The 19043-nt window shown below is 36.7% G+C and overlaps 1 protein-coding gene across 1 annotated transcript in view; it reads left to right on the top strand.

Annotated features, from left to right (window-relative positions):
• LOC112047456 (RNA helicase aquarius) overlaps positions 1-19043 on the top strand; it is a 110174-nt gene that overhangs the window by 85904 nt on the left and 5227 nt on the right. Inside the window, exons 18-24 of the mRNA XM_052887991.1 lie at positions 1211-1409; positions 3752-3935; positions 5052-5176; positions 12488-12648; positions 15613-15880; positions 17748-17919; positions 18515-18685. Of these exons, the coding sequence (XP_052743951.1) occupies positions 1211-1409; positions 3752-3935; positions 5052-5176; positions 12488-12648; positions 15613-15880; positions 17748-17919; positions 18515-18685 (1280 nt within the window). The remainder of the gene's footprint in view (positions 1-1210; positions 1410-3751; positions 3936-5051; positions 5177-12487; positions 12649-15612; positions 15881-17747; positions 17920-18514; positions 18686-19043) is intronic.

The following is a 19043-nucleotide window of genomic DNA, read 5'->3' as shown; positions in this document are numbered from 1 at the left end:
ATTTACAAGACGGAGGTCCTGGGTTCGATCCTCGGCTGGACAGACTGAGATTTTCTTAATTTGTCCAGGTCGGGCTGGTGGGAGGCTTCGGCCGTGGCTAGTTACCACCCTACCAGCAAAGACGTACCGCCAAGCGATTTAGCGTTCCGGTACGATGCCGTGTAGAAACCGAAAGGGGTGTGGATTTTCATCCTCCTCCTAACAAGTTAGCCCGCTTCCATCTTAGACTGCATCATCACTTACCATCAGGTGAGATTGTAGTCAAGGGCTAACTTGTAAAAAATAAAAAAAAACCACAGTCCGAACTCCTTTATTGGCTACCGTACTTACCTATGGTAGTATGGTACCCTGTCAAGCTTTTCTAATGAAATGAGATGTATCTAGCTATTACAGGCTCTCTGTCTATAATAAGACGAACGCTAACAGTACAATTCAGCCGTATCATGGTTCCTCGTACTCACGTAACAACAATTTGGGCCAATCAGTTTCGGTGTACCATAAACAAATGATGTTCTGAAAAACTATTAGGAAACTTACTTTTATATGAAGAATCTTAGAAGTTACCGTAGTTTTTAAAGACAGTATATATTATTTAAAAGAATATATTGTCCATTTATATGTACATACAAAGTTTTCCAACTTTTCAGTTGTGTGCATTTTAAGAAATGAAATATCACGTGTCTCAAACGCTGAAGGAAATACATCATGAGGAAACTTGCTTAGGTAAAAATTTTCTAAATGCTCTACATGTGTGAAGTCTGCCAATCAGCGTGGTGGACTATTAGCCTTACCTCTGTCATTCTGAGAGGAGACTCGTGCTCAACAGTGAGCTGAATGGGTTGTTAATGATGATGATGGTGTACATATAAATAGTTTTAAACGAGAATACTTTTGAACAATCAACCCATCTCCAACGATTTACATGAAGTATGCAAAAAATGCTTAAGAGCGATAAGCTCTTGGTCATCTTGTTAAATACTATTAGGTAGGTTATGTATATTGATAGAAAGAACAAATTGGAAAAATTAATACTCAAGGACTTTTCAGTTTGTCAAGTTAGAGGGGACAAGAGAATAAATATTATTTTTGAAATACATTGCTAATTTCCTTTTCTAATAAAAACAAACTAGACATCAACCCAGTAGCATTGATAAAAATTTATAAATAATTAAAAATTTTGTTAAACGTACAATTATTATTTGTTTTATAGGCAAAACCGACGTGGCTGTGCAGATAATCTCGAACCTGTACCACAACTACCCGTGGCAGAGAACGCTGGTGGTTACCCACAGTAACCAGGCCCTCAACCAGCTGTTCGAGAAGGTCGCCGAGCTGGACGTGGATGAACGGCATCTGCTGCGTTTGGGCCACGGAGAAGAGGCGTTGCAGACTGACAAGGATTTCTCGAGGTATAATCATCATAATCGTGAAAGAATAAGTAATAATATGTAACAAATAGTCATCTTCATCATTCATTAACAGCTCATGGACGTCCGGTGCTGGACATAGGCTTCTTGCGTGGACTTCAAAACAAAATGGTCTCGAGCCGCCATTTAGCGGTTGGTTCCCTGCAACCCGTTTGATGTCCTCAGTCAATAGTTGAAGGTCGAACAACACTGCGCTTTCCGGTGCGGGGTCGCCATTCCAACACCTTGGGACCCCAACGTAGATCGGCTCTACAAACTATGTGTTCTGCCACATTGCCACTTCAGCTTCGCGACTCTTTGAGTTATATCAGTGTCTTTCTTCTACGAATCTCCTCATTTCTGATTCGATTACAAATATAAATAAAAAAAAAAATAGAAATCTATACAAACTCCCGATTCTCTCGCCTAATAGGAGCGGGAATTTTATGCTTAAATCCGCCTGGATGGTTGAATGAGTATTGGCAGTGGTGGGCATTTCGTAGATACAAAATTGTTGTTTACCCTAAGGACTCATTACGAGCCTGTATTTGGAGTCTTGAACCTTGTTGTTGCAGTTGAAAAGTATATCTCACCTTCGTCCTAAATATCTCCCACTCAGGTAACGCTGACATTTTCAAAATGCACACTTATTAGCTAATAGTAATAGTAACTTAGCCATAACATAATTTAAAGAGATCGTTGAGTATTGCTGACAGATTATTATTTTGGTAGCTCTTAACGTACCCTCTGTTTTGATGGAATACTTGGTGGTCTGCTATTCAACTGCTGCGTTCCAAAATCTATTAGGGCATATACTATAATATTAATTATAGTATTTTACAGAAATAAGGCACATAATATTGCATGTGATTGGGGCGGATCGCTGTAATAAACATTGCCATTTACAAGATGTCATTCCGACGCAAATTTGTGTTAGCATTCCATTAGCTTCAATAACTTAAATATGTGTTGATGCAATGAATCTCATAAATCTCACATTCGCATTGTTGATTGAAATTAATTGACATTATTTTCATTGTCTGCATTCTACTCGCACCTAGTTCACAGAATCAAAAAGTCTATAGTTATAGAACCACGATTAGCATCAATAGGGTAGTTGACTCATATCAGATTTAATTTAAACAATATTCATTTCGCATAGTACATCGAATCAGGGTCCGAAATATTTTGATTTTAATTTTCTAAAAGTTAAGGATTTCTTGTAAAACTTAATTTAAAAATCATCTATTTTTTTAAATTTTCCAAACGTCAAAAACGCTATCGTCCATTTTGTGACGTCACAATGTTACTTGGTGTACTAAACGTCAAACTAATAGATATCTGATATTTTTGTCAAACTCTCCGTTTGTAAGGGTATTTGTTAACGTGATGTCATGAAACAGTTGAAATATATAGCAACATGGCTGCCAGGCGTTATTGCTCGTATTGTCAAAAACATATTTAAAAATTTTAATCACGTCTCGGATTTTAAAATATGATAGTTTTTTTTTCAATCTAGTAGAACGATAATGAACAATTTAAGACCATTTAAAGAACCCTAAAAAAAGTGTCAACTAGCCTTTTGTGAATAGATGCTTGCGAAGTTTCCTATAACTGGCATGAATTGCTTGTTTTGAATTCATACTTAATCCTGAGGATCAATCTTCAAACTCTTGAGAATGTAAATACTTTTTTCTTCAGTAAAATTGTAACCCCTTTTCTCCCTGTAGTGGATAAATAACAGGGTCAAGGGAGCTTTTAAAATAATTTTATAAAAATCTCGCTCTCCCCGTGGAATGGGATAGATAGGTAGAGATAGGCAACAAGGGTACGATCTAAGGTGTCGTGCATGCTCCCTCTTAATACGCCTACCTTATGAGGGTTATGATTCCTTACTATAGCGAAACCAAAAGTAAGGGTTAGGGTAAGGTAGGGTAAGGGTAAAGAGTAAATTGTTAATAGATCGATAAACAGGGTGCTGGGGAGTATTTCTCATAACTCTGGGGTTGTATTCTTTAAAAATGATCAAGGAGCATTTGTGTTCAAAAATTAATATTTTCTGAGTAAATAATATTTCTTTTGTAAATTGATCTTAAAATAATACGTTGATCTTAAAAAATAAACGCATCCATACAATTAAGACGTAGCCAAACTTTAAAATTTTAAAATACAAGGATAGATAAAGGCATGTGTTACATAAAATATAAAAAGTTTTTATTTTTTAGAAAAAAATATTAGCTATGCAGTTCGGCTCCTATAAGTGGACTCGTCAACACCTTGAAGTTATGGGAAAAACTCCCGAGCACCCTGTATATATAAGTTTATAACAATGCAACGTCCCCTAGATACGGTCGCGTTAACTACGTGCTCGCGAAGCGGCTGGAGCTCCTGGAGCAAGTGTCGCGGCTGCAGAGCACGCTGAGCGCGGGCGGCGACGCGGGCGCCACGTGCGAGCTGGCGCACCACTTCCACGTGTACCACGTGCGCCCGCGCTGGCAGGCCTTCCTGCACACGTGTGCCAAGGATCAGGTAATTACTACTGGCCAGTCCAGGATTAGCCTATAACCTATTTAAGCAATGGGGATGATGACTAGGTTTGAATATATTGATTTTTATGATACGTTCGGGTAAATAAGGTCAATGTTAACTAATTTGTACATAAAAAGCAAAGATTGACTGGATATTTGCAAAATAAATAAGATTATAAAATTTCAAAATCTATTAAAAATATTTTATCGTGATTAGATGAAAATTCATACAGTTTTAGCTTCCTTACATTAAATGTGACATTTTTTAATATGTGAACTATAAGCATAAACGCACAAATAACAAAGATATTAGTAATTTTGTTTGAACGCGCATACAAATCTAAGGATCATTACATTGCCTATGACGTCATTAGTATGTAATGATCGCAGATACCCTGTTCCTTTTACAAAATTGCTTTACTATTAGTATACTCTTAATTTATATACAATTTAAAAAACTGTCATCATCCCTATTACTATGGAGCAGTCCAGGATTAGCCTAAAAGCTTAAAATTTCGGCATCCCGTCTAGGGGGCATACTAGACGACTGAGAAAAAAAAGAAGCACATGAAAGTTAAAGCAATTTCAAAAATCTGGGAGTTTTAATGTTGGTGTTAATTTATACATATTTAAATTTTAATGTTCGTTTTAAAATTGTTATTTTTTCATTCTTTGTAGTTCACTTAATAATAAAGGTAGGCTTATGTCAAGTTACCTTAATCCGGCACTGCGCACGAATTTTCTCTCAGAATGAGGCTTAGGCTCGGACTTGAATAACCAAAGGTTAAAAACTTATATTCTCATAATAATACTAATATTAAAAAAGCGAATATTTTTGTGTAAGAGTGTATGTGTGTCTGTAGGAGTGCATTTTTTTTGCAGTACCTCCTTTGCGATGAGGCTATTGAAGTGATTTGCCTGAAATTTGGAATGGAAATAGATTTTAATCTGGATTAACAAATAGGCTTTTCATCCCGAAAAAATCCATGGTTCTCGCGGGATTTGTGAAAAACTGAATTCCACGCGGATGAAGTCACGGGCGTCCGTCTCCTAATAAATTTGCCATAAATGTTTAAATTTCCCAGCTCTTAATCATGTCACATTTTCTTTTCTTTAGGCTAAATCAACAGAGACGATCAGCAAGGAGTTTCCATTCCACGAGTTCTTCAACGACGCACCGAAGCCGCTGTTCCCGGGACGCTCCTACCAGCAGGACATGGACATTGCTGAGAGCTGCTACCGGTATGACAATCCTTACGTGAGCCATTAATAAAGTGCTTCGTAGTACTTCTGTATATATAAAAAAAAACTCTTTATTAAACCAATAACAGAATAACAAAATAACAAAATTTTACAAAACAGATTAAGTGAAACAACAAACAATGGTGTCACGGCTGCATTATCTTTAAAGTGATATCTTCCAGGCAACCGTTAATCCTATGAAGTTCAAGTTTACAAAGAAAAGTGGTTGGTGCGCAAATGTCAACTTAAAATACTGTAATATACTAACTTGAAACTACATAAACTGTACATTATCAATAGTAATATTAGTAAGTTTGTTTGTTTAAATCACAGAATAAAGATGATACAAAATGAGTCTTTACTCGTCTCCTTGACATCCGCATGTACTTGTGCAAACTTTTTTCATAATTTGTACTTTATAATTTAACACTGACAACAATGACGTAAATTTATATTAACAGTTACCAATAAAATAATACTCCATCTTATTTCTATAGTTTTTATGAACAGTTTTTTAAAATATTTAAAAACATAAGACGCCATTTTTCTTGAACAATATTGAAAATTACTAATGCGACGCTTCGTATTGTAGTGACTCGAGAATGTATTCGTTTTTTATTTTGTATTTGGAGCGGCTACGACACCTGTGCTGTGCGCTCTATCTGCCTGTTACTTTTTAATCTGTGATTTAATTTTCCTCCTCTTCCCCCCGGACCTCGATTACGAGTAGACGTGCCGAAATTGTGTTAATTATAATTTTAAAATTATTTTTACGTTCTTTTGTTCAAAAAATAAGTTCAAGAAAATAGGAGTGCATAAGTTCCAAGGAGTTTTCTAACGAAGAAGCGGCCATCAATAAAATTGGAAGCGGCCATTACTGTAAGTTAGAAGCCACACCTCAGGAATTACGTCATCATCGTACTACATCAATTAATATATTATTAAATCTGTTTTAAAACTAAATTACACCAGATTATACTCAAAGAATACGGCTAAAGTACTAGGAGTGCATGCGCTCCAGGAGAACTCAAGAAGCCGCCATTGCTATAAGTTGCAAGCCCCTCCTACCCAGCGACGCCATCTTGCCGAGGGAGTTAACCAGCGCAGGCGCCGCCTGTTCGACGCCATCTTGCGTTAACGTGTGACCTCGCCTACTTACTAGCGAGGTCATATGCGATCCTGGTACTTAGAACCATTGATATACGTTCCAGATATAGATTAAACTAAATTGATTTTTTTTTCCGTGGTCATTCATCATAGAATAACGTGTGACCGTGTGACCGAGCCTACTTACTTGCGAGGTCTTATGCGATCCTGGTACCCAGAACCATTGATATACATTCGAGACATAGATTAAACTAAATTGTTTTTTTTCTGTGGTCATTGAACATAAAACAATACTTGATTCTATGATATTCTTTTAATATAGACATAATATACAAAAAAGAAAGCTGCTATTATGATGGACAAGTCAATGTCAGATCCTAACTTGGATAGCTCCTGCCAAATCACACCGCCAAATTTCGTTTCCTTTCGAAACAAAAGAAAGTTCGATGAGATTGCCCCTTCAGAGTTGTCCACCTTCAGGGAGGAAATGATGGACACAATAAAGACTTTGTTTTCAGCGCAAGTTGAAGAGATAAAAAAGATTGTACCGACTCTTAAGGACATACAAAAGTCCAACAATAATATTGAGAAAACTATATCCTTTCTTATAGCACAAAATGAGGACTATAAAAATAAAATTGAAAAATTGGAATCACAGGCTAAAGAGGACAGAAAATATATACTTACACTAGAGGAGAAAATGGAAGACTTGCTAAGAGTCGGCAGAAAAGCCAATTTTGAAATAAAAAATGCGCCTAAAAAGATAAACGAGTCGAAAGAAGATTTAATTGAAATGGTGACCTGTTTGTCAAAGTCTGTTGGTAGTAGTCTTACAAAATCTGACATAATAGATATTTATAGAGTTCGCGGGAAGAGAGAAGGAGTCACAAATACACCTATTGTTATTGAAACCTCATCTACCATACTAAAAGCCGATATGCTAAAGATGTGTAAAAACTTTAATGTTAAACATAAATCAAAGTTGTGTGCCAAAAATTTGGGTTGCCGCACCTCAGAAGAGACCCCAATTTTTATATCGGACCAACTTACCCCTAAAGGTGCTCGTCTTTATTTTCTTGCGCGTGAACTGGTGAAGGCGAAAACATACAAATTTTGTTGGACATCATATGGAAAAGTGTATGTAAGGAAGAACGAAAACTCTGCTATAATTACTATAAAAAATGAAGCTCAAATCCCACACCTACTGCAAGAATCGTGACTAGATGTAGTTGTATTTATTTTATTTCTATTACGTATAATATTTTTTTTTGTAAATAAGATTATTCTACTAATTTCTACTACTATCACTCATCTTATGTTTTTTTGTATTAAAGCACACACGTATGTTCTAAACACACTTAACATAAAAATCAATGTACACGTTATCATATTATTACACACCCACTTAGAACCCACTTACACTACTTCACAACGTAGAGGTAAACTTCGTACTAAACAATTTTCGTATTGCTACATTCAAATGTATCTTTTCATGCAATTCTTTGTAATGGTAACTAAATTCAGTCCTCTTAAACTACATTATGGATAATACGTCACGAACACAAGCAGATATAGACAATGCAGAAATATCTAAAGCAGTGCAATCTGACATTTGTGACATTTCTAATCACACTAGTATTAAAAATAAGGACATCACTATCATAACGCAAAATATCAGAAGCATTTACTCTAACTTTGATGACCTTCAAGTGGTCTTGTCACAACTAAATAGTGAGCCTAACGTCTTAATCCTAACAGAATGCTGGCTCAATAAGGATAAACCTTTACCACAACTTACAAATTATTCATCTTTCGTATCAACCTTTCATTTAAATCAATGTGATGGTGTAGTTATGTATATAAAAAACTCGCTAAACTTTAATGTAACAGAAATCCAGCTTACTCATGCATCCTGCTTACAGTTAACAATAAATAACAATATTCTCATTTTAGGTATTTATCGCTCACCGTCAAATAACAATGCTGACTGCTTCATTCAGTCATTAAACTTACATCTAGAAAAAATTAAATCTTACAAAAATATTACCATAACGGGTGACATAAATATAAACATTATACCAAAATCCTTAGAAAATACTAACGAACGCAATAATAGAATAAATTATCTGAATATGATTACTCATCATGGTCTGCTTCCTGGTCATTCGTTTCCAACCCGACAAGACAATTGTTTAGACCATATTCTCCTAAAATTGGAAAAATCTAAACATTCTGCGTTTATAGCCGTATTGAATACTACTATCACCGATCACCTCATGGTACTTTTATGCTTATCAAATATTGATGACAGACGGTGCCCAAAAATGAAAACTATTACAGACTATACTGAAGCACTACAAAATTTTACTAATAAAAATTTATATACTCTACTAAGTTACAATAACCCAGAACTATTAATTGAAAAGTTAACAAATGAAATTAAGGATTCATTAGATAAAAACACTAGAACTATACTACTACCTAAAAATAAACGCGTTATTAAACCATGGATAACTCCAGGAATTCTGCGCAGCATTCGACATAGAAATAAATTACAAAAAAGAGTGCGTCACAACCCATCCGACGAAAATTTAAAAAATGTATATAAAAGGTATCGTAATTTTTGTAATAACTTAATTAAAAAACTTAAACGGAACTATGAAAAAGAGCAGTTGGCTAATTCTAAAAATTATAAAGCTCTCTGGAAGAATATTAAAAATTTTACACACTTAAATAGCTCAAACAATAACGCTACAGAACTGTTGAGAATTAAGTCTTCTCCTTCTGAATCTGTTAACTGTGTTAATTCTTTTCTTGTCAGTATTGGGGAATCCTTGGCCAAAGATATTCTTCAAAATAACATGCAGCAACTGTCATCTACGCTAGTTACTACATCCTACACCCACTATTCTTCTTTTGGCTTGCTCGACACAGATGTCAAAGAAGTTAGTGCAGTACTTATGAGCCTGAAGACCAGTAGTGCGTCGGGATGGGATAACATTCCTACGGAATTCCTCAAACTTGCTAATAACGTAATAACTCCTATTATTGTGCACCTTGCAAATATATGTTTTAGTACAGGTATTTTCCCCTCACTCTTAAAAAAATCAGTCATAACACCTGTGCATAAATGTGGTAACAGAGATGATGTGAGCAACTACAGACCGATTTCAGTACTCCCTGCTATCTCAAAAATAATAGAAAAATTAATTAATAACCGACTACTAAGCTACCTAGAACAACGCGCTATACTATCAGAATCCCAGTTTGGTTTTAGGCGAGGAAAATCCACTGAAGATGCTGTCACAAATCTTACTACACTAATAATAGAAAAGCTGGATACTAACAAAAAATGTCTTACTGTCTTCCTTGATCTAAAAAAGGCATTTGACACTGTCTCTGTTCCTATACTCTTACATAAACTAGAATCTATCGGAATGAGAGATACAACATTATCTTTGTTCCAGAGCTACTTAAGTGGTCGTACTCAAATGGTTAAGATTGATAAATACATCAGTAATGAATTAAATATCAATTACGGTGTCCCCCAGGGAAGCGTTCTTGGTCCTACTTTATTTTTGGTGTACATCAACGAACTTTGCAATCTCAAGATAAGAAATGGACATATTTTCTCGTACGCAGATGATACTGCAATTGTATTTACTGGTAACTCTTGGGAAGATGTCCGTTACCACGCTGAGAAAGGGCTCAGAAATATTGCTAGGTGGCTAAATTCAAACCTCCTAACGCTTAATACTGGAAAAACAAACTATATGTGCTTTTCAATCTGTGAACGTGCCCAACCAGACCCAAATTATGAAATAAAAATACATACATGTATAGGAGACAATGCAAACTGTCATTGCGCGATCTTACAAAAGGTGTCCACCTTTAAATACCTTGGTGTAATATTAGATGATCGTATGTCTTGGTATTCTCATATTGACCTTGTATCAAACAGAATTCGGAAATTTGGGTGGATATTCAAAAACTTAAGGCACATTGCGTCTAAAAAAATTTTAATTACCGTATATTTAGCATTAGCTCAATCAGTTATGTCCTATTGCATTACTGCCTGGGGTGGCGCATCAAAAACGAGATTTCTTGAACTAGAGCGTGCCCAGCGTTCTCTCCTAAAAATCATGCTCTTCAAACCATATATGTTCCCTACTACACAATTATACTCTATTGCGGAATTACTCTCAGTCAGGAAGCTATATGTTTTAAATATGGTTCTTAGAAAGCACATATCCCTAACTTTTAAGCCTACTACTAAAAGAAATAGATATATTGTTGCAAAAACAGAACGCACCAGAACCGCTTTTGCTCGAAAGCAATATTTTTCACAATCTAGTTATTTGTATAACATACTTAACAGAAAATTGAATATGTATCCATTGAACTTATTTGCTTGCAAAAAAGTTTTAAAAGAATTCTTATTAACATTGAATTATGAAGAAGTGGAATCTCTACTGAAGCGTATTACATAATACGAGTACATTACCCAAGGCACACACATACTCTCTCTCACACACACACAAACACACACACACACACACACACACACACACACACACACACACACACACATACATGTTCTTTTTTAATGTCTTTAGTTTTAGTTATACCCACTATGATTAATTATAAATATCTTTAATTACGGCTTGTTATGGAAGAGCGGAGTCTTCTGTCACAGGAGTTTACAACTCTTAAAAGAAGACTCTAGCCTTTAATTATTTGTTACTGATTGATGTTAACGAAATAAACTATTTTTTATTTTTTATTTTTTATTTTTTTTTTTAATTTTTTTTATATACTTGTAAGGTAATAATGATGTATCTCACAAGTAATTGCAAAAGGTTACGTTATTTAATTACATCATAGGCAATAAAACGTTAGATCACTGTGACTAGCAAATCTGAATGAAGGTCCTATTCATATCTATAACATGTAATTATTCATATGACTCACATATAGTAAGAACTTCATGCTTATCCAACTATAATAGCCGCTTAATTCATAATGTCATAGTAGAACAATACTTAGCTTTAACACAATGCCTGCGGTACGAGGTCAATTGACCTCGTGCGTCTAGCGTCTTCAAGAGTTAGGAGGTCGATGGACCTCGTAACGGACCACATAAAGTTCTAGTATGAGGTCAAAAAACCTCGTGCCGCACCAGAGCATAGTACCTACAGAAAAATCAGTGGATCAGCGAACGTGTTAAAAAAACCTCCTCCTTTTTTTAGTCGGTTAAAAAACGTTTATCTGTGTAACGAAATTCATGTATAATTGTCGTTTACAGCTTTATTAACCGACTTTCGGAAAAAGAGGTTCTATGTTCAGCTGCATGTATGTTTTTTCTGTAAAGAGATTAAGTGTTCTGCTTTCGGACGATTAATAATAAAAATATTGACATGCTAAGTAAGTAGCCTATTTGGTTAAAACTTTTTACAAAAATTAGCATACTTTAAATATACTCGTAGCTTCCGAAATATTTTTAGGAACGTTGTCTATACATCCGTTGTCGTGATGAATACTAATTAAATATGGCTCACACCATTAAACCAAAAATAATATAGTAACAGTCTCGGCAAATATTTAGCCTCAATAGCTCAACGGTAAAGCGGTCCGACTCATCACCGAAGGGTGGTGGTTCGATCCCCGCCCTGTTGGTCTATTGTCGTACCCACTCCTAGCACAGTCTTTCCCGAATAGTTGGAGGGGAATGGGAATATTGGTCAAGATATGGCAAATATTCTTTTTCTAAAAAAAACTTCCAAACCGGTGGTAGAGTGTTTACAGATAGTCATAATCCGAAAGAACGCACGTACAAAAACGGAAGTGACGTGCATCAGTCGTGGGTTTTTCAATCATCGCTACACGCCCCCCGGACCGCGCGCAACATCGGGAGTGTTGAAGTTGAGTGATGAACGAAGTTGCCAAGTTACTCGTATAATATCACACGCGGATTAGGATGTCCGTCTGTGTTCTCCGAATGTGCTGGACCAATTAAGTTGAATTTTGGTACACACATCAATTTCTGTGACCCGAATGCAGAGGTGTACCATTAATAGATGAAACCTGAATATAGGGGGCACTTATGGGGGGCAAGATGAAAAGTTGAAAAACAAACTTTTTCAAACTCCATCTTGTGATACATCTAATGAAAGAGCATATTGAATGTATTTTTTTATTATACAGTTACATAGACCACATATTCGAGGAGCTGGAGGAGTTCCGCGCGTTCGAGCTGCTGCGGTCAGGGCTGGACCGCTCCAAGTATCTGCTGGTGAAGGAGGCGAAGATCATCGCCATGACGTGTACACACGCCGCCTTGAAGCGATCGGAGCTGGTGCAAATGGGTATGTCTTTTAGTTCTAGTTGCTTTTCTGGACGGGATTCGAACCTACGCCCTCCGAATCGAAGGCAGAGGTCATCATATCCACTAAGCTATCACGTAACTTGCTCATCGAAGCATACTAGCAATTGTCCATAATATATGAGATGAGAGTTCTTATTAAGAATTTCTTGGACAAAAGATAAGCTCTTTATTACACAGCTTAACAGAATTATACACAGTTAATAGGGATGATGACAGTTTTTGAAATGGTATAGAAATTAGGAGTATGCTAAAAGTAATAGAAATAGTTTTGAAATTTTCTATAAGTAACAGGATATCTGCGATCATTACTTTCAGAGCTATAGAAATTTAAAGGGTCATATTTGCGGCACTGCCACGTATCCCTGAAAAACGCCCCATACAAAATGTCACGAATTAATGACGTCGGTTATTCGCTGATCGCTTTGTTTTGTTCAAACGAAATTACAAATATCTGTGTTATGTTTATAGTTCATATATTGAAAACAGTCACGTTTAATATAGCGAAACTAAAAATGAATGAATTTTCATCTAATTGTACGACAAAAGGATTTTAGATAATTTTGAAATTTTAAAATCTTATTTATTTTGCAAACATTCAGTCAATCTTTGGTTTTTACATATTAAATCAAATCAAATCAAGTAGGCTCAGTTTACAAGCATTTTTTATACGTCCGTCAGTTGACTATTTGTAAAGATTCTACCACCGATTCGGAAGGCAGATTCTGCTGAGAAGAAACCGACAAGAAACCCAACAGTTGCTCTTTTTAAAAAATCATACAGTATTATAATTTACAATTGATGATAACATTACAATTTCTTATAGTTTTACTGTTTGTGTGAAGGTGGAAGCTGACCCAATGACCTCCAAGCGCTTTTATCTTTAAGGAACTCATCAATGTTGTAGTAACCTCGACTATTAATGAATTAAATATTAATTGGTTCATATTGACCTTATGTATATAATTGTCTCATAAAAATCAATATATTCAAACCTATTCATTATCCCCACTGAATTAAACTCAATATAGTGAATTTAACTCGAACTCGAAGCTACATTTGCTAACGGTTGGAACAAGGCAGTTAATGGTAAACGGCTATGTACCTATACGTAATTGTTTTTGATGTTAAAATAGTTTTAGGTTGTTCATAATTTTGTCTAGCTTTATATACACTTCTGTGTATTCTTTGATATCAAATAAAAATTAAAAACATTTTCTGTGATCGTAAATGGTGTTATTATATCGATCCAACAATATAACTTCAATATTAACTTTCTCCTATGAATTTTGTGCTATTTAACAACGTTTTATTTAAAAACATGAATACTAAAAAACCAAGCAACAGACAGTAAAAAATACATGCAAACTTTCACAAAATGGTGAAATTATAAGGGACCTAGCGCACTACTCAGCCACGCCAAGTGATGATAATATGCGACCAGTGAAGAGAAATATAGACATAATTTCGATCAATGGCGTTAGAATTGTCCCAGTTCCATCTCTTTCGTACAAACGCAATGAAAGAGATAGCGGTATTTCCGGTTGCGCTGCCAGTGGTTGAATTTTGTCTGTTTCTCTTCACAAGATTATCTCGTCGGTCGCATATTAGCTCCACAGGTTAACTGAAGAAACCATATAAACGATCTTAAATGCGACCCAACCCGTCAACATGCATTCGCAGAATAACAAGTAACAGTTGTCCGCATTACGACCGGCCGTGGACCTGACCACAAATGTGGCCGCAGGTAAACCGTAGCTTTCGCGACCACGGCCAACGACCAGTCGTGGTCGTGGCCGCATAGTGCGCGAAGTCCTTAAGTAATACAAGTATCAGCAAAATCGAACTATATTTCATTTGAAACTAGATAACAAAGCGATAAATACAATCTAATATCTCATTGACACTTTCACTGAATACTTATCAGATTACATGGAATCGAAGTCATAGTGACGATGTAACATTCACTTTCACCAATGGTTTCAGTTATAAAATATTGAAATAAAAAAAATAACTATATTTAAGTATCTTTTTGTGCGTCAAACTGAATATGCCTGAAATAGACGCGTTCAACCAAACAAACACAAAATCATATTAGTATTTACCTACCTATAGATACCAAGGATGTCGTAATCCGAAACCACATATGATATGCTAAATAGATTCAAGAGGGAGTTATTACCTACGAGCAGACGCCCCGCGGTTACAACCGCGTAGTTCCTGTTCCCGATAGGAATTCGGGGATAAAATATAGCCTACTAGCGGACGCCCGCGACCTTGTCCGCGTGGAATTTAGTTTTTCACAAATCCCTCGGGAACCATGGATTTTTCCGGGATAAAAAGTAGTCTATGTGTTAATCCAGGCTACAATATATCTTAATACTAAATTTCAGTTAATTCGGTTCAGTAGTTGAGGCGTGAAAGAGTAACAAACATTCATATCATCAAAATCATCAGTTTTCGCAAATCTCCGGAAACCATGGATTTTTTCGGGATAAAATGTAAAATCTATTTTCATTCCAAATTTCAGCTAAATCGCTTCAGTAGTAGCGGCGTTATAGAGTAACAAACATCCAAACATCCATACAAACTTTCTTGCTTATAATATTAGTAGGATAGCTCGGGGATAGTGTAGCTTCCCAACTGTGAAAGATTTTTTTCAAAAAGTATCGGGAGCCTATTCAATACAAACACACAATTAAATCTTTCCTCTATAAGACATTAGTTTAGATATTAAATTATTTTAGTATAGACGTTAAATTATCGGATACGGTCATAATCATTAACATCTGAAAGTGATCGTTAAAGAATCAATCATTATCATCCTAAAACCGCTAACCCTCTTCAGACCATCATGGTGGGTCTAAGCTCTGGTCTGGCACTGTAATGGACAAATATCAAATGGATAAAATAGGCTGATGATGATGAAACGATTTCGTTTTACCAGGTTTCAAATACGACAACATACTAATGGAAGAGTCAGCACAAATCCTGGAAATAGAAACTTTCATCCCACTGCTGCTGCAAAATCCTCAAGATGGTCGCTCGCGTCTCAAGCGCTGGATCATGATCGGCGACCACCACCAGCTGCCGCCGGTGGTCAAGAACATGGCCTTCCAGAAGTACTGCAACATGGAGCAGAGCTTGTTCACTCGTATGGTGCGACTGGGAGTGCCGTATGTGGAGCTAGATGCACAGGGCAGAGCACGGTCTAGGTAAGTAGTCAATGCGACTAATTCTTTTATTGTAGTTATACATGTACATGAGTTATACCTATATATTATCTAAATCGTCGTCATCAACCCATATTCGGCTCACTGCTGAGCTCGAGTCTCCTCTCAGAATGAGAGGGGTTAGGCCAATAGTCCACCACGCTGGCCCAATGCGGATTGGCAGACTTCACACACACAGAGAATTAAGATAATTCTCTAGTATGCAGGTTTTCTCACGATGTTTTCCTTCACCGATTGAGACTCGTGATATTTAATTTCTTAAAATGCACACAACTGAAAAGTTGGAGGTGCATGCCCCGGACCGGATTCGAACCCACACCCTCCGGAATCGGAGGCAGAGGTTATATCCACTGGGCTATCACAGCTCATTATCTAAATATATAGGTATAACTCAAAGGTGACTGACTGACATAGTGATCTATCAACGCACAGCCCAAACCACTGGACGGATCGGGCTGAAATTTGGCATGCAGGTAGATGTTATGACGTAGGCATTCGCTAAGAAAGGATTTTGATCAATTCTACCCCCAAGGGTATAAATAGGGGATGAAAGTTTGTATGAAACTTGTTGTCAGTTTTGCGTCGATTTGGCTGAAATTTGGAATGAAAATAGATTTTAAATGAAGATAAGTGGAGGTTCTGAACTCATTTCACAATTTTTTGTTAAAAAGATTTAAATTTTCTGTCTTTAGTGTGCCCTAGCATAATGAGCGTCAGTCACAGTATGGAAAATTTCGGGTTTTTAATTTTAACACAGAATTACTGAACCGATTTTCACGAAAATTAAATGGGATCAATCTGGAACTTGGAACTTGGAATCTTAATCAAACAAAAAAAAATCCTCCTCCTTTTTTAAATTCGGTTAAAAAAAACGATTTAAACTGTCCATGACACCTATGAAACGTGCAGATATTAAACATGACCACAATTCCCGTCACATAAATAAATAAATAAAACTCAAATAAAATCTAATAAAAGTCCTATTCCACGAATAAAATTCATCTCTAATTTATATCTGTGTTTATTACGTATGTAACTAAATAGTTGACCACGTGTGACCACTAAACATTACTTTATATCATTGACCACTTGAAAGAAGCTGTTCAAACACATTAATTTACGAGTACATGGTAATCACATCTTAAACGCAACCGCCGTTTCTTTGAACTTAGCGACAAATTAACATTTGCTATGAGAGTAGATTGCGTAACTAATAATAATTCAATCTCAAGGCTCATTTACTTTGTGTACAGTGAGACTTAGGACGGTCCTAGAAATCTAGATTTTATTAATACTGCTATATTATTCCTGTGATCATCTATATTTATAATAAATCTGTAGAGATAAATTCTGTACATGGTAGGAGTAGGGTAAGGGTAGGGTAGGGGTAGGGTAGGGTAGCGGTGGTAGGGTAGGGTAGGGGTAGGGTAGCGGTAGGGTAGGTTAGGGTTAGGGTTGAGTCCCTTCTCATCCCCTGTATGATAGGGTAGCTGTAGAGTGGGAGTAGGGTTTCACGCGGACAAATTCGCGGGCGTCGCCTGTAATAAATATACTTTAATTTTGGCACCTATTTAGAGATAACAGAAGCACCTACCTTCATTTTATTACTTGTAAAGGTTTCTTTTTAATTTAATTAATACCAAATCTTAGCCATATGTGTTTATCTACAACTCAATTGATAGACTCAGGGCAGCAATTTGTAGGACGTGTTACTTGCATGAATTATTACTGTTTAGCGATACTTTATGACTTTACTATTTATTAGGCTATCCGCTTCATCGGTCAATTATAACTATATATATAAAAAAGTGAAGCAATTGAGGGTTATAACAAGGGGATATTCTCGCAGTATCTGCAACCTGTACCGCTGGAGGTATCGCAATCTGGGTGACCTGGCGCACGTGTGCCGGCTGCCCGAGTACCGAGCGGCCAACGCCGGCCTGCGCCACGACTTCCAGCTCGTCAACGTGGACGACTTCAACGGCGCAGGCGAGACAGAACCCAGCCCTTACTTCTATCAGGTAATGTAGCAAAAGAAAGAAGGTTACACTTCGATTTTTTTACCACCATAAAATAAAACATCTATAAGGACAATGATTTACAATTTTACAGTTAATGTTATTCTATCTTGCATGCTGAAGAGAGAAAAGCAGGTTGCCTTCGTGTCATCATCATCTTTATCAGCCGATGGACATCCACTGCTGGACATAGGCCTCTTGCATGGATATCCAAACACCACGGTCTCAAGTCCAGAAACTCCACGTAAAACTCGCTTCCCCGGAGTTTCCCTGTCACTGTTCATCTCTGGCATACGAACATAATACGCACTGTTCAAGGACTTTCGTCTTCACGCACTGAGGAGTTTCGGTCGTGAAGATGTCGCGGATTTTCCTGAACGCTGCCTCTTTAAGCTGACTTCGACGGTTTATCTCTGACATACGAACACAATACGCACTGTTTGAAGACTTTCACCTTCAGACAGTGAGGACTTTTGGACTTGATGTAGCAAAGTATCCCGAATGCTGTCCAGCGGAGCTGGCTTCGACTCTTGGCTCTTTCCATGTATCCATCCATATATGGTTTGTTTGATTTTAATCGAATTGGTATTGATCGTAGAACTTGGCCGAGGCGGAGTACGTGGTAGCGGTGTTCATGTTCATGCGGCTGGTGGGCTGGCCCGCGCACCGCATCTCCATCCTCACCACGTACAACGGGCAGAAGCACCTCATCCGTGACGTCATCACCAAACGCTGCGCCGACAACCCGCTCATCGGCAGACCGCACAAGGTCGGTGATATATTTAGAAAGAAAAGAAAGGAAGTTTGCCACTGCTACTTTTGGCCACAAATCAATTATAAAATAAATTATGGCTTTACTGTCCAAACAGAGGAATAATAAAATAATAATGTCCTGCTATACGTGGTATAACCTACAAAAAGGCCCTAACTCAGCATTTTACCTCTTACTTCCCATAAAAAAAGTTACGACCACGTATACTTTGATAAACTAGGTACTAGATTAAAACTAAGAAAAAATCACCTGCAATACAGTTATGAATCATGCAATGCAATCTTAATATATAAATGCGAAAGGCTTAATATATATATTCATCACGTAATCTCGAAAACTGCTTGACGTGCATAGA

Source organism: Bicyclus anynana, chromosome 21 (assembly GCF_947172395.1).
Source record: "Bicyclus anynana chromosome 21, ilBicAnyn1.1, whole genome shotgun sequence".
NCBI lineage: Eukaryota > Metazoa > Arthropoda > Insecta > Lepidoptera > Nymphalidae > Bicyclus > Bicyclus anynana.
Note: the sequence above shows the minus strand (reverse complement) of the source record. Positions and strands in the feature narration are given on the sequence as shown.